Below are 17,798 nucleotides of genomic sequence, written 5' to 3' on the forward strand. Positions count from 1 at the left end.
GAGAATGGTATTGCCAAGACTCCAGGGGGTTATTAGAACCCTGGGCTGGGAGAGTTCTGGGGTCAGTAACCGGGGAGTTCGACAGGAGAGAGGCCCAAGAAGGGGGTCTCTGTCTTGTCAGATGAATGAAATGTAGTGTCAAGAGATCTTTGCGTGGTCGCCTGGTGCTTAAGGTACAGCTGAAGGGTGGCTGAGGAGCTTTGGGATGTTATTAAAAAAAAGCTTTATAAACCTTCCTCAACATTAATTTTGTTTCAGGTAGTACCTTATAGCAAGGTGATAATTTATGCAAATTAGTATGACGTCATGATAACGTCATCAAGAATTGTAAGGCCACGCCCATTTTTTTTAGAAAAAAGGCTCTCCTTGGCTTGTACTTCGATGTTTACCAATATTACTTTGCAGGAATGTACATGATATTAATACATCAAGGATTATGTAAGGCTACGTTTATATTTTGAAATGACGATTTTTGGTGAATTTTTATTGTTATTTTTGACCAAAAATAACGATAAAAATTCGCCAAAAATTAACCTTTGATTCGTAATAATCGTAACACACAGAAGACAACTCGGAGACATCAGCTCGGTAAGCGGTGCGGAAACGTGCACATGGTTTAATCACGAATGGAACCAACATATTACATCAAGGTGGCCCCTTCTCCGGCTGACGTGAACTCTTATTATAAAAAAAACTTAATTGCACAACAATTTACAAGGTACAAAGTATGGCATCCATTGGTACATAGGTATCATTCTATAAGGCTAATTAATCAATCTATCTAATACAATGTGGTGTAGTAGTAAGGGATGACAATGGGATTTTACAATCATTGGAGGAGTTTCTAACGTCTAGGCATTTTTTGATATATTTTCCAATGTGTACCATGCAGGGGTTGTTACATGTCATTATGTACTTAAATTTGCTATTCAAGTCCATTGAGATAAATACTGGTAAATCCGACGATAACATTGAGTATAGGGAATTATGTATATCAAAATATTTGGGACATAAAATAAAAAAGTGACTCATCTTAATTACCTTTGGACTTAATGGACGAACTCTTTAGGAAGTTTTTTTAAATCTCCCCGGTTCTATACCTATTTATGACAGCAAATTCTGATTTTTTTGATTGCCCTACGTACGTCAAGGCTCTTTATGTTTGAAAGTTATGTTACCGGCGAAAACAACTAACAAGAACATAAGTGGTGCGATCCACTGTCTTTCTTCCTTTGTTAATTCTTTCTTTCATTCATCCTTTATTTCGTTTGTTATCATGTTTTCTTTCTTTCTTAAAGTTTCTTTCTTCCATCCTTTGTTTTCTTAAGTAAATGCTAGTTCCTGAGATAACTAGAATAGCGAAAGTGCTAGTGTTAGCGTCTTTCCTAAGATAACCTGTTCTCCCATATAGCTAATCTTTTTTAGGCAAGTAACTGTGCTAACAGTACAGTTTCTATTCTCGCGTGGAGAGAGATAGCATTCAACACACAGCACAGTATCTTTTGCAAGTACCGGTTTTACGTTTGTTGCCAATGTCCCTAGTGTGGGAATCCTGTATCTATCAAGCAGTCGTTGCAGAAATCAAAGTCAAAGAGGTGTTCTACATCCTTTCGTAGATGCCAAAGTTGTTAAGGCATATTATGTTTTGGAGCCATTCTCACTTGGGCCATTCTCCCAGCAGACCCGATATGTTCGGTTCGTTACCTTCCATAGCGGCCCTGTCCTTCCGAGCCCCTGAACACACTTCTGTCGTCGTCGCCACGAAAACAGCTTCAGTCAATCAGATGGTTTGCTAAATCTCATCTCGAGCAAAGCCGCAAAGGATGCTGGGAAGCTATCAGCCAATCAGCTTACGTCTTACATCACTACTTAATTATCCATGAGCAACTAACAACTGTCTGTGCCAAATAAGGCTAGCTCATTAATCATTTATGAGCAACTGTCAGTGACGCCCTCAGAAGCCAAAATCTCCGTTCAAAACATCAGGGCTGAGACCGGGAGGGTTTGCCGAGCATTTTCCGAGCGGTTTTCAGTGCTGATAAAGGAGGTTGCCTTGGGCCCCCAGTCGGAGAAACTATTTAGGTCTGTTTGGTAAGGTACGAACGAAAGGTTCTCTCGGCTCTTAGTACTGCAGGGACCATTGCTCTCTCTCTCTCTCTCAGGTCAGTCAACCAATGGTAGCTGATCAGCCAAGGCAGTTAAGTATTTCACCGTTTTAGGGCACGTAACTACCGTGGATTTTGTTTTTTCAGATTGATGCGTCGTAAATTTGACAAACTAAAGAGTGAATTTGAGACACCTAACCAATGTAAAAAAAAAAGTCTAACCTGACTAAATCGAGCTTCTAGAAGCCCTTTCACTGACAATGACCAAGAAGCTTGATGGCCAACACCTATAAGTCAGGAGAACCGGAGACACCCTACTCCTGTTGATTTCTTCTCACCTTCTTCTCACCCTGACGCCTTTAGGCCAATGGCCTGTAAGTTGTAAGCCTCATGGTGAACTCTCTCCTGTCGATTTCTATGTGCCAAAATTAACCAATTATTGACAAGTTGAGAACTGCCTGATACCATGGTATTGGAGGCTCTGATTACTGGCCTCCATAGTGACAGAGAAACCTAAGCTCCAATTGGACTAATATCAATATAAGTGATAAATAATTCGAGCTCCTATTGGTAAATCTAAGAAAGGGATGGTTCTCTCTGAGCAAATGATATTTGATGATTGATATTTTGTGTCATTTCTGATCTACTTTTTCAATATTTGTTAGTTATGTTTAGTATTGATCATATAAGCGTACCTTACTATGTTTAATATCTTAAAATCCATTTTGTATTTCCTCGTATAGATCAATTTATTACGTTCAACTTATTTTCTATCGTCAATTTCCCTTAGTTTTGAGCTATTTACAATTTATGATATAATTCCTATTGTCAAGTTTCGAGGGGAGGCCCAAGAAAAGCCACCTAGGCTTCTGGTCCCTTCTGTATGTTTTTTTTCCCTGTTTATCTTTGTTTTAAACACTTGTACATATGCGAATGAATAAACAAACAAACAAACTCTCAAATTAAAGTAAAGTGGCCACAAGCTCTCGGGGAGAAGGCCCAATCAGCCTCTCACAGGGAGAGATTGTTTAACACAGGCTAGTCAAGGTAGAGCCATACCAAATATTCCGTATTCTAAGCAATCAATATTGCTTGAATGATTCTTACGGGTTATGCTGAATCTTTCTTGAATCAAATGTTGTTTTGGTGACATAGTGCATGTCAATCCTGCTCTAAATGGCTTGATATTAAGAAATCGTGCTGATGTCGACGTCGTTGCTTGGTGTCTCTGTCGTGACGTCACTACTCATGGTCGACGTATTGGGGCATCTGTAAACACAACACGTAGACAATGTCAGGTTTTCGATACGAACAAAAGCTTAAAGAGTGGTGATGCAGAGCTCGCTAGAACGGGTAAAACGAAGCACAATACATGACTAATAGATAGGTTACCTAAAATAGGTCGATCTAAAGATAAGTGGGCACACAATGTAAGCCACTAAGAAAAACAAGCCTATTCACAGTTTCAGGTGCGCATGCCCAATCGTGATGCATTTTAGTCTAACATAAAACTTCAAGGCCCCTTCCGTATAAACAACCTTTGTCTAAAGATGTACACTTTTCAACTTCCCGTTCTTCTGTCCACAATCGTCATTTATATAACTCTATGCTGTTCCGAAGGAGCGTTTCTGTTTTCACATTATGAAAGGTCCATGACCATGACATCAAATTAGAACACTGCGGAAAGCAAAAAAACACAGTAAAGTATTAGCATGTTTAATCGCATATACACGGACAATTAATTGTTCTCACTGAGTTTCCTGTAGTGCCGCTTTCGTCCGTTGACGGGTAGTCTCCGTGATGGGATGCTTCCAGACGAAGATAGAAGATAGCAGCAGATTTGCCATGGGAAATACAGACATGACGATTCTTAAGGCAAAACCCACAGACTCTGGCTGGGAACAGGCTCCGGTCTTGTATCCACTGATCCTTTAAAATACAAAAAAAGGTTCCGGCGTCGTTACTTCTAAATGTATAAGAAAATCATCTAAACTATCAATCTGTCTATAGCTAGTTGGCTTGCAACAAGGCAATACGTGGTATCCCCATCAGCCTTACTGGTTACAAGTACGGAAAATGATTCTAAAGGATTGGTTATAATTACAGAAAATGACATACAATTTCAATACATTATAGATATTTTATCTGCATAACTTTGGCTGGCAAATAGCAAAATAGATAATGGCAAAATTTACACTTGGTGAGGATACATCTTCTATGACCCTCCCACAGTCTCCTCTAAGTTAAAATACCTCCTCCTTGTTAGTTTCAGTTCATCATTGTATTAAATCCTGGCTTTATGATTTGAGTGTAGTTAACAAGCAAGACAATTTTTTTTTTGCAAAAGAATGGAAAATTGATGGGGGTGCAAAGTTTGCCAAAGGACAATGAAATCCGTTTCTGTGCCATGCTCTGAAGAGACATAGTAAACATGCAAAATATGTTTCCATCAGCACTGTCCTACAAACCCTTCTCTTTGTCGGTTCATTTTACTTAAAGGTGTGGTTTATGTACATCTTCTTACTTCTACCCTGCGCCAACTCGATAAACTAATTTAGAAACAGGGGCTGATATAGACATCTTGAATGACTCATCTTGCGGTTGTTTGTCATAAACACAATGATGATTTCATCTCTCATTGTTGAATAGGTTTTGAAACTCGGTATTCCTGAACACCTAAAATGACCTAAATAAATCGTCAATTAAAACATAACAATAAGTTCAAAGTCAACGGTTTTGGTGATTTTCTACATCAGAGGCTGAATGTACCTTTTTACACTGCACAGAGATATTCACAGCGGTTCAATGCGACTTCGTTGTGTGGTGATAACGCATTGAAATAAGTAGTATGCGCAACTTCCCATTGCTGTTTGTTTTTGTCAGCCATCTTTTCTTGAGGGAGATTTCGGTAGGCTAACAAAATCTAAGGTGCATCGCGCAGCTTGCTTCCCCGTTCTCGTTGAAAATGTGAAAAAAGTCGCGAATATGTTGAATATTAGTTACAAATGTCACTCTAAATTGGAATTTTGTTAAATTCATAACATAAGTAGTTTTTGCGCCAAAATTCAACAATACGTGCCTTTAAGTCTTACCAAAATTCAGCCTGCACATTTAGATATACTTACTCTAGTGACGCCGTTATGACTGAAGCAGCGATGATTGTTCCCAGCTGCTTGATAGTATTGAAGGCGCCATAGAAGTAGGTGTCCAGCTCTTTCCCCGTCTGAAACTTGAACTCGTCCAAGACGTCAGGCAGCATAATCCTTGATCACGGGGCAACAATTAAGAATGAGCGTTCATGATTGGATTCAATTTTTTATTAATAAATTTCAACAAGAACTTGATATTTATGTTATCATAGTTTAACTATGAACGGCATCTCAAACAAAAAAAACAACAACAATTATATGCTTAAGTCAAATAATACAAATTAACAATGATAAATTTGAAAAAAAGAATGTGTCACATAACAGTTTCTCCTTAAATAAACGTTCACATTTTGTCATCCGGGCTAGTAAAGAATGGGGGGTCATGATAGGAGGAGATTTATAAAGAGATAGTGGACTTCAAGAGTTTTGAAAATGAGTAAAAATATACGTTCTTGGGTATACAGGTAATGGAAGTCCGCCATAACAATACCATATGAATCATGTTTTGTTTGTATCGACGCCTCATGGTCGGAACCTAGTCTGTATAACGCAAACTCCAGCTGTCCGTGGGTTTCTCTCCCCTCCCCGCGGAGTTTGTGCTCAACTAGCTCTAAGCCAGGAGAACTGTTATCAAAAATAGTAACACAAATCAGAGGGCAGGATTTCAGCTAGGCTCCCATTGCCATAGAAACCACCTAGTTATCCTGTCTGTTAGCTGTCACACCAGGCACCACAAGCAGACGGGGAGGAAGGGATTGGAAATGAGATCCAGATGTTGGCAGGGTGAGAAATGAGATGTATCCAAGGCGGTTAAAAGGGATTTTAAACCTCCTTAGTTCATCTGTTCCTTTAAAGGCAGACAATGTCAGTTTCTCCCACATCAAAAACCAAGTTTGAAAATCCAACAAGAAAAAAAAGACTTGACTGTCGAAAAATGTTCAAAGTACAGAGAAACGGCCTGTGAAACTCTCTTCCTACCACCTGCAGATCAGACATCTGCAGCTGTCAATCACTGGATAGCAACAGCAATAGATCTTTAGCAACTAGAGTCTGGCCTGGGCATGCAGCTCTGTGGGCTGACGACGGCTGCAAAAATTATCAATATTTAGAAAGGAGGATTCCCTTGAGTTTGGGGTCCAAGCCATCAAGCTCATGGGTTGCGAGGCGGTTACAGGGCGGCGAGCGGTCACAGAAGGCTTGATTGAATTCAGGCTAGGTCGGAACCTGATTTATAGTATTTGGCTAACGGTTTGAAAATATTCTAATGTACATTTTCGAGCGCCTTTTTGGCCAGACCTCAAGAGGGCAGTCCAGATATGGCGCGTAGTAGATACGATTTTTGCAGCTTAAGACATAGAACAGGGGCTACTTTGAACACCATTACTGTTTTTATTACATTTGTACCAATTCTAACCATTTCAACAATACGTCGTAATAAACACAAAATCAATCATGGTAAATGCATTCTTATATCTGGAGTGTGTGAAAGGTTGTTTCCGTTATGTTTGTTCGAAAGTATCATAATCATTTTTACCATGGTAACATGAACAATGCAGACAAACCAACTCCAAAGGCGACCAGGATAGGAATCATGACTGCTAGCGATCCCGGGATGAAAATTAAGCTAAGCAGTAAAGGCAATTGCACCTGGAAAATAATTTTCAGATTTAGAAAAATGAAACATTTATTTCTGTAATAGCAGCGTGCAATGGTGCAAGTGCTAGTGCCAGTACTCTTTGTTTAAGCGTTCTAATAAAAACGTCAGGCAATAGTTATTTACCTATCAGAGTGACATTAAGTGATCTCTAGTGTTGGTGCACAGTGGCATCAGCTTATTTGAATAACAATTGCATTTGCTACTTCACGTTACTTCACTTTAGTTTACTTTACTTTACTATTAATACTTTACTTTATTTTACTTACTTCACTATACTCTACTTTACTTTACTTTACTTTACTTTATTGACGTTACATTGTTAAATTTGCAACAACGCAATACATTGTAGAGCAGAAATGCTGTTATTATGCCCACACATTACAAATATATGCAATTCAAAGTTTAACACAAAACGCTCAATGCGTATCATACAAAATCAAAACAGCACAGTGAATTTTAAATAAGCAGTAGACAGTGCATTATCTACCAATGAAATATACTTATGTGAATATCATAAAATCTTATTGGTTCTATGGTCTCATTTCCAAAGCCTGACAGTTAGCGGGAACGAAGAGTATGATGAATTATAAAAGACAACAAAACACACAGAACGTAAAAATAATTAATCATGAGCATAATTCTTGAATATTTCTCAACATATAGTTTTATTTTTCGTTCCCGCAAACATCTCGGCCGGGTCCCGGGTTGGAAATGTGACCATAGCATAACGCAAGGAGACGGACGCAAAGTAGGTACACAAGCGTCGGGCCTGGCATGAAAGAATGACGATAAAGGAAGATATTAATAGAAATGTCAAGTCATAAGAAATAGCAAGCAAAATAAACAAAGATAAGCGTTACAAAATTCCTCACCAAGACAGATCCAAAGCAGATTGTCTTTCTTCCAAATTTATCCAGCAATAGCTTCGCGATAGGTATGCCGACGACTATTGAGGCCTGAAACGCAAAACTGTATAAATATTCAATTAAAAAAAAAGAAGACTTGAAGTGTACATTGAAGCGGGCAAATACCAGTTTATCTACACGTTTATGTCCAGGTAAACAATATATAAAGACAATTCAAACTCTACAACTGGATAAAATTCGGAGACTTAATTCCGGACGTTCCGAGTGACATCAATCACTCTTCTTCAGTGTGATTCACGCTGACCTTTGCGATGACACCATATTCACTCTCACTTTCTGCCACTCTACTAGCATTGTCTTTTTTTTAAAAAACGTCATCCGTACACCTAGGGTAGCTTTCTATCCCAGTACTATTTCACACAACAGCTTACTATACTCTACACACAGAAAATTTTTCCCCGAAGACACAAATGTCAATGTGGAGTGCCGGGTATGGTGTTACGATTAGCTCACGATGTCTATTTGATACGGGGCCCCGGGTTTATTTTAAGTCCGAGTTAAATGATTCGGTGTTCCGGTCGGGCCCCAAAAATAGCCCGGTAGCCGTCAGTAAGTCAGTTTGTCCTGAAGTGATTTACAACGGGACTACTTACCGTCACCACTGTAAGACAAATCTCCACCATATCGCCGCGATCCAGAGAATATTGGATGTAAAGTGCAAGTGCTTGCTGCAAAGTCTGCAAGAACAAAAAAGCTGTAAATACGGTAGGGGAATCCTCATTAAAGGCCCCCATTCCACTACACGGCGACCGGGCTGTGACATCGCTACGACCTAAATTAGACATGTGTAACCCTTGATTTCATGATTGGAATATCATGCAGAATGTAAAAGTATGACTGAAAAGACATCAAAGCACACAAAGCGTAAAATGATTTGTTTTCTATGTATGGATTTTGTTGGGTGCTCCGTCAAATCCCTCAGTGGAAAAAGTGAAGGTGCCGGTGAAGTCCGTGTGCTACGCCAAATTGGGGTACCGGTTGCCTACTTCGAATGCCAAAGAGCAAACAATATTCTAGTAATATTTTAGAATTTCAACAACCATACTACATATGGGTAGTCGAGGTAAAATGCTATAAAACCAGATTTGCTCTGATGTAATATCAATTCAAATCATGATCTGAAAAGAAAAAAAATAATTATGATAAATGGAAATTGGGGCACTACGTTTTGCGGACCACTCACATAGTCAAGCTTTGTTGTTTGCTTTAGACATGTATGGATCTACATCTACATTTAGATACCCCCATATAGCCCCATCAAGCAAGTCATGGGCAAAGTAGGGCAGAGTTGAGGTCCCGGAACAAGGCGGGCCGGCCTCCAGCCTGGCACGGAACGACTCAACGGTGGGAGCCGTCACAACCGTGCCAGCCAGGGTATTCCATTTGGGAATAGTACGGGGGAGGTACAGATAAGGTAAACTTACGCTTGTTGTGATATCGTAACATATGGATATCCCTGACCCGTAGAGAAAAGGCTTGAACGTGAACATGACCCGCAAGGTCTTCAACACAGGCTCGTTAAGTGTGCTGATATCCACCATAGTGTCTGGAAAACAGTCAGAAAACACAACTTTTAACATCCAAAGGAAGTCCACAAGACTTGCGTAGATCTTCCGGAGCAGAAAATCCGTAAGGAGGCGGGGGAGGCCGGAAGATGTACACAAGTCTCGTGTTCTCACGAAACTAGGTCACTCCGTGAACAAGACGTACAGAGGACGTCAAAAATTAGGAGGTACGTGTTTGTTACCTTTAAAATGTCACTGATGGAAGACTATTCTAGTAACTGATTATACGTGAGTGATGAATCTCTTCAACGACATTCTACCGTTGTAATTAAGAAAAACAGAGCAAAATCTTGGAGAGTACACATGATAAACAAAACATAATATTCCCTGCAATTTATCATAATCCGATTATCTACATTCATATGCTATTGTGTTAGGGATATCATTCTATGTATTACAAAACCAGGATGAAATTGATTACATTCGCCAAGAGGGTTCTGTCCGCGTTCGTTAGCGTGTCCTTCCTTCCGCGTGTCAACACGATAACAAAAGAATGCCTGAATGTCTTGATACTTGGTATGATGGTAGGTCCTCTTGAGACCTCAAAGTTTTGAGCCTCCTAGCTGCTTGCTTTAATACTGCAGCGTATACTCTGTTTCTGACATCTCATGTTCTGTATATGATTTTTCATTGTAGCTCTTGAAAGGGAGAGTAAGTTGTGTGGGTTTGGGCCCCCTACTGGCTTTTTGGAATTGCAGGAGCCGATTTTGTTTCGAATTTTGAAAGAGAAGAACACAAGAAGGTGTTGACGGATTGTCATGGTTTTTTGGTATGTAGATAGCTTCGTTGATTATTACATAATCGTATGCTAACTATACAAATCATGAACAAGTTGCATAATCAATAAGGAACGTTTGTAAATCTGCTAAATTGTCGAATATGTGACTGAGGAAGAGGATGCCAATTATGCAAAAAGAGTCCTCATTAGCATAAGCAATGAGAAAATACTATAATTCCATATTAGAAAATGATGGGAATTTTATTCTTGCGGCTTTTAGAAGTTAAGTTAATGTGGACATTATTAGACATAAACCATGCAAATGAGGGCACCAATTACATGATTTATGAGGAAATGCTACAATAGACTTCTTTGCTCAGATAAAACTTTCATACTTTGAACAATTTGTGTCATTTTTGTTCAGAAGATGATCAACTGATATATTTTAATCAAATGAGGACCTCAATTGCATAACAAATGATAAAAATTGTATGATACATCACCCGAGAATGCTAGCATTATTTGAAAATAAACTATGCTCAATATTTAAGGCTGTCTGTGTATTCTAATGCGTTTGATATATTTTTGCTTTAGTACATGGTCACAAGTATCATGTTTCACGGGTAAACTTTCAACAAGTAAAACTATATTCTCATTTCTATTGCCATGTCACATGCACGATCTTTTAAAGGGTTGACATTCCATTAAGAATGATGGCACCTTGATAACAGGTGAGGAATATTTGCAAGTAAATGAATGTTATTCTCGAATAGTTTCATTAGGTTAGAAATAACGTTCTTTGCACACAGCCAGATTCTGACTAGCCAACGTTTACATTTGGGGGTATGACCGTCTGTCACCTTCCTCAGGGCAACACTGGCTGAATTTACTCCTCATTACAGCTAGGTGTCGCTGCTGCAACATGGATAATGCGGTCCTAAACGAGACTAAGTTTACATCCCCCAAATCACGATTCATGATTGGTGTAGTTTTTTTTATCCAGACCAGTAGGATTAAGGTGGCTGTTTTGATCAGAAAATATACTCCAGCCACATTTTATCACATGAAGTGATGAAGGAGGATGAAGGAGTATATAAACTCGTTTCTTCACACTGCAGCAGCACTGTAGTGCGAAGTAGATGCTGTCAGTATTGCCCTGAGGAAGGTGACAGATGTTCTAACGAAATCTCAACTAGGTAAAACTTCTTGGTTGTGTACAAATAACTTTTTTTATCAAAGAGAATACAAAATGTAATTTCTTCACAAACCTTTTCGTTCTGTGACCCCTAAAAGAGCCGCCATGGCGGCAAGTACGCAGCAAGCGCAGACACTTCCACCGGCCACAAGGTAACCGGTTCTCTGGACATGGAAGAAGAAAAAAAATCTTGTAGTTTTTTTCAATTTTGATTCCGGTTAACATTTTACCAGACTTCCACAGACATTTTGCATTGTATTTCCTATTGTTCTTTCAGCAAAAATATTATTCCGTATACAAGAATCCAATTTTGACAATCTTAAAAGAAAATTATATATTTTTATGCTAAGAATTTTAGTCTTCCAGCCTATTGACCAATACATCTATAACATTGTTCTTGTAGTCAGAATTCATTTCTTACATTTCTGAATTTCTTACACATAAAATGACCTTCTTGTATTTAGATTGAGGTTCTTGTACCAGGAATGTCTTTCTGTCCTCAAGACTGAACTTCTTACAATTAGAATTAGTTTACTGTACTAAGTTGGAGGTTCTCTCCTCAGGATTGAATTTCTAACACGGTGGTCTGTTGCTAGGGTAGTCTTTCTCGTTGCTACGGGCGTTCGGCAAAGTATCGAGTTACACAAGGCAACATTTTTGGCTAACGGTTAATCACATGTCACAAGTGTGATTTCCATTATTCATCGCCACAGGGCAACAATGACTGAAGTTGATTCTTTTCTCCACTAAGTAGTGCTGTAGTGAAATAAATACGTCCCCAAGTCTGGCTAAGCTTGTGAATGACTGCAGTAGATTTCCTGGTCAATATATTCTCCTTATATTCCTGGAGACAGTTGTAGAAGGGCTACCAAAGAAGTTGCATTTCAAGAACTTTGATATCCAATAATTTACGAGTCAATGGTACCCGTAAAGACATACCTGTGCCTGTAGAATGTCCATGTCCACGTCGACACCACTGCTGTTACTAACAGTGATGTTAGCACAAGCTGAAGACGAGAGAGAACCTCCCAATGCCCCCACGATGAGTCCCTGCATGCCAATGCCCACAACTACCCCACCAGTTTCAAATGCGACTCCTGTGAAGATAGAAACTAACGTGTTTTTTCCTTGCATTGCAATTTTAAGCATGTTAACATTTCAATATCATCATCAATATAAGAGGGATGTTCAAAAAATATTTCCCCCGACTCGAGGCGTAAGAAGATTTCATGTGTCCATGTTATATTTACAGTTTCTCGACTAATTGATTCAGTTCATTGATAATGCTGATAGATCTTCGAACTAGTAGTGTAAGTGATACGTTAAACTCGACATGTTGAAGTATTCATATACTTGTACTGAGGTTAATCATTTATATACCATTGTTTGTTGTTTGCATGTATAGTTGTAGAAGACCTTACGAAAGTCGCTGTACTTTTGTCGTGTCAAGAAAGATTTCTATATACATACATATGTATATATATATATATATATATATATATATATATATATATATATATGTAGAGAGAGAGAGAGGAGAGAGAGAGAGAGAGAGAGAGAGAGAGAGAGAGAGAGAGAGAGAGAGAGAGAGAGAGAGAGAGAGAGAGAGAGAGAGAGAGAGAGAGAGAGAGAGAGAGAGAGAGAGAGAGAGAGAGAATGGCCACCTTGAGAACATCACCTAAACAGTTTGGTAAGTACTCACTGTATCCTACTGCAGAATCCCTCTCCCCACTGTCATCGCTCATGTACATAATGAGTGTTCGGAGTCCTAGCGCAAGTGCCTGTTGGCAAAGAAAAATAATGAATAATATTAGCGTTTGAACCAATTTTCTACTAAGGCGGCGACCATTGAGCAACAATTGAGCAATCAGAATTGGTCAGATAGCTCATCGGTAGTACAATGAGCTCCTAAAGGACGCTCCATGGTCCCCATAAGTTTGCTCTTCATGGGTCTCCAGAAGATCTCCTGTAGATCTCCATAGAATTTGTTGATTATGAATTTCTTGGATCAATTAACGAAGGCCCACTTTAGTCATTGAAGAACAACAGCGAATGCTAGGATAAGCTACTCAATATTGTGTGACAGTCACACGGGGCCGTTATTTAACCACACCAAGTTTTCGCCGATATTTCTATCTTTATTGTAGAAGTGCCGGAAAAATGAAGAATTAAGTCATATTTCTGTGAATTTCACAAGCACAGTATTTACAGCCGATAGTCTATGTTTTACCCTCCTCATGTTTGTTTCGGAGACACCAAAGTGAATCAAGGGCCAACCAAGAATAACGGTTACACTTTAAATCTTGAGAACTGAATCTCATTACCGTGACGGATAAAGACTTCACGGTGTAGATGGCGAGGTAGTACGCAAGTTTACCACCCGCTGTAGTGTCAGGAACCACCCACATCAGTAGGTATGTCGGGATGGCAATCACACTTCCACCAAAAATCCTGTTGAGGAAACAACAACAATATTTTTAAAGCGTTTTCACGTGTCGTCGTAGGGACACCAACATGGAGGTTGACAATGAGTACCTATCTTTGGCTGTGGAAACCCACTTGGAGGACGTATTATTGACGTGCCAAATTTTGCCACAGGCTTTTCTTGGAACTGCAGGGACCGAATTTGTTTGAACTTTGTAGGAAATTAACCCAAGAAGAGGTTGATGGGTCGTCGGGATTTTTGGTAAAACGATATCTGTGATAAAGTAATGATTGACCTAACCACATGCTAATCAATTCACATTTAGCAATCTGTATTAATACGTTCCATGATAGGACTATTCAAATATATGTATCTAAGAAAGAGAGAAACACCTATATGCCTAAATTATGCAAATGGAGAACTACTTCCGGCATTTCGTTAAAACAGATTGTGCAAGTAAGTTGCATAAATCTATGGGAAAATGCTAGCATAGCCTTCTTTGTTAAGATAAGACTCATAATCTGACTAACTTCTGTTATCAAAGTGGCAAAGATGGCTGACTCATACGATTTATGCAAATGACGACAAAGGAGAAACATTTATGATACGTCAGTTATAAAGTCAGTTAACATGAATCATCATTTGGCCGAGGTATGAGGTCGTGGGACTGGGACTGGGGTTGCAATATGAGTTTCGCTCAGCACTTCCCATGGTTTTAATTTGCCCCATTTGGTGTCCTTTCGTCCGACAAAGGGGCTGATGACTGGGTTGGCTACGACGTCCATTGCTTTCGTCAGCGTCCCAAGTAATAGCAGCATGCTGGGAGGGACCTAGGGACAGTAAACAAGGGCATCAGCTTCTCCAACTTGCGTGGGAATAAACAACAAATAACATCAACACAGAATATTGAAAACTAGAGGGGTTAATATCATTACAAAATTGACTAAACATTGATAAAATAATCCCGGACTATTTCTTTTTTTATAATTTTCCTTTCCTGGCAAAACATTCAAACTACTGTATTAAAAAAATCAGAGACCCCGAGAGCTACTACGTTCTGGTTATATAATATATAGATAAGCTCCTATTCGTTATGTTTCCCCATTTACTGGAAACTGGTTAAGCCGCTTCTTTGTAGGCTGGTAACTAATCTCCAAGGACCGACTAAGATGTGCTTAGTCGTACCCCAACATATTTCATATGTGCGTTCGGGGATCAGAGATCATGTAGAGAAATGATGTGAACTGTTTATGTCCATAATATATTTGCAGAGTCCACACACTACCTTATAAAAGGTATTTTGACAGCAAAGGCTTGGAGGCACAGCTGGAAGTGCCAAGATCGGTTCGTTGACAGAATGTGTCAAAGGCGTCAGAAAGACTCTTGTTTAGAATTTGCTTGGAGACCCGTTGAGGAGGACGTTGGTAGAGAGGGGTCGTTCCACCAGACGGTACACAGCTGTGGCAAGTGATTTTAGTGCCACTGCATGCAGGGGGCAGTGAAGAGGAACTTGAAATTTATTGAACGGCTTTCAGACATTTGCGATCTAGGATCTGTCGACAACTCCTTATGTTGAATACTAACCTGAGCCACCAACAGCATAAAGTAGTTGAAGTAGAAATTCAGGATGTTGTTTGGTAGAACGAAGGCCAGCGATCCAACTCCATAGAAAACCTTCTCTCGTATACTCAGCGGAGTTGGTACCCAAGCTTCTGTCGCCATTTTACTGTGAACATGTACACGGTAATCTATGTAAAACAATATGTACTAAAGAATGAGTTGACTTTAAGTTTTGTTACCACCTAGTGGTCGAACACAGCACGCCATCGCACAGCACAACACAGCATAGCATAGCCCAAAATGGCATAGAATAGCGTATCAAAATGCAACACAACATATCACAACATAGCAAAGTTAATGACATGAAAAAGTATGAAACCTTTAGAAGCCTACACAAATAACATTTCAAATGGCAGAAAACATAATTTCTTTTATATTTTGGTTATTGAACGGCAGTAGGAACTATTAGTTTGTAGAAATCCTTTTGTCTGAACAACATCAATTGAATCAAACTATGATGAGTTGATTGTTTTATCAAGCAATGTGACTGTGTTGGTGGATCACCACCCCATCTTTGTTTTGTATTTCATCCTATTGATTACATTGTTTTTCAAGTAAAACTACATAGAAACAAAGTATACCATATTTAGGATTACGATTATAGCAATAGTGCAATGAGTTGAAAATCAAGATATAAACAGTTGCTTACCTACAGTACACAAGTGTGATTCTTCCTCGGGAAGGGCGTCAAATTGATGACCTGTGTTTGGGGAGATCCACACCTTGAGCGCGTTATCGACATTAAAGAACCCACATCGATAAGAATATGTGTTCTTCCCGGCGTGAGAGGTTAACGAGCTTACAGTCCTATGGCCGCACCTAACCGTCGTGTTAAAGTCACCTGAGGTAGCGCTGAATGGCAGCCGCACCAGATCCATGCAATTTAATTCCGCCAATTGTAAGCTCCTCGTGATTCAGCCCCCGACTGCGAAGAGAGAGTAGTCGGCCCACCCAATAACAACAACGATAATGTTAACAACACTATAACAGCGTTTTACATTGTTGACCGCACAGCATGGTAAATGTAACGTAACGTTACCTATTTCTGACTGCATTGATAGTGGATTGTCCGTTCTGTTTATATCAAGCTTAGTACACTGCTAAGCAACTACTCAACAAGTTTACGAAACCGATAATCGGAGCTTTACTCCATATAGATACAATGTGTGTTTCTTTTCAATAGAGTGAGTGTATCCATTGTGCTACTGGATTTAGAATACCATGACTAGTAGTCGAACGATAGGTTGCTTCGAAATAACTGTGATATGATCCTTTCAGACAACAATCGTTTAGTGAATATTTTGATGATTAGAAGACAACGGAGATAAAGTAGAGTTAAACGCTAGGCTTTACTTGATCTGGCGGATAAGTACCACAAAGAAAAGGTATTCGTGGGGGTTGGAATGCTTTTGTTTTTTATCGGTTAGACGAAAAGTCGTATGGTTGCCTAGACAGTGAGGCATGTTACTCCCAAAACTTGGCATCGTTTTCTGACACGACATCAACATAATCGAAAACGGAGTATGATGGATATTAAATGCGCATTGTTGTACAACTGCCTTTCAGTTGTGCAACGGCAGTTCAGTTGTTCTTCGTAGAGCGTCATTTAAAAAAGAGAACGAGTCGGCAACATTTAGTTCATTTTCGCAAATTTTGCATACCGTACCCTAAATTCAACCATATTCGATTTTGGTGTATGTTTAATTTCTGTGCAACCTACAATAAATTCTGAAGCGTCGAAGCGTCTCGCTTTGGGTTTCTTAACCATTTAAATCCCTATAATAAGCGAAAATTGTGTTCTGCTACATTCAAGCCACCTTAGAGCGCATGTTTAAAAATGTTATACGTTGTGGTCTGAGGTGAAAATCTGAGGCCCCTAACTTGTAAACAGTCTTGTGCTCAGCCGCGCTGGCCACGTGAATATTTTTTTTTAAATCCCAGGGGCCTTAACACTCTGATATTACAATTCCCTACAGTTTGCGGTGTCAAATTGGATTGTAGGGAGTGGAGGTATTATTCCATGCATTGTACCTCGTTGCTATTTGTTATTGATAGGATTGTTGTTTCATTCCCCAAGGGAGTGAAGTACTGCTTTTAGATTGTTGTGCACGTGTTTGTGTGCGTGCGTGTGTGTGTCTGTCTGTCTGTGTTTGTGTGGATTTGTGTGGATGTGTGTGTGTGTGTGTGTGTGTGTGCGCGTATCTGTCTGTGTGTGTGGATGTGTGTGTGTGTGTGTGCAGATGTGTGTGTGTGTACGTAGTCATTTATTCACATACTTGGCACATCTATTAGATGAAGGTCCAAGGATCAGTATTTTTTGTAAGTAACGGCACTGTGTTGACTGCCGATACCGTGCTGGTGGAGGATACTTGGATTGCATTTTTGACTACACACACTACAGAGCTCCTAAATCTCACTCGTCTCACTTATCCCTTGAC

The 17,798-nt window shown here is 39.5% G+C and overlaps 1 protein-coding gene across 1 annotated transcript; it reads right to left on the minus strand.

Annotated features, from left to right (window-relative positions):
• Window positions 1–3,292: 3,292 nt before the first annotated feature.
• Window positions 3,293–14,045, minus strand: LOC136447744 (sodium-dependent lysophosphatidylcholine symporter 1-B-like). The gene is made up of 10 exons (XM_066446785.1): window positions 14,041–14,045; window positions 13,640–13,766; window positions 13,018–13,096; window positions 12,255–12,412; window positions 11,389–11,479; window positions 9,262–9,383; window positions 8,431–8,514; window positions 6,789–6,901; window positions 5,231–5,368; window positions 3,293–3,374 (listed from the first exon to the last, which is right to left on the minus strand). Exons 1-10 carry the CDS (start codon window positions 14,043–14,045, stop codon window positions 3,293–3,295), a joined length of 999 nt encoding a protein of 332 aa, XP_066302882.1.
• Between the last annotated feature and the right edge of the window lie 3,753 nt (window positions 14,046–17,798).

Source organism: Branchiostoma lanceolatum, chromosome 13 (assembly GCF_035083965.1).
Source record: "Branchiostoma lanceolatum isolate klBraLanc5 chromosome 13, klBraLanc5.hap2, whole genome shotgun sequence".
NCBI classification, from domain to species: Eukaryota; Metazoa; Chordata; class Leptocardii; order Amphioxiformes; family Branchiostomatidae; genus Branchiostoma; species Branchiostoma lanceolatum.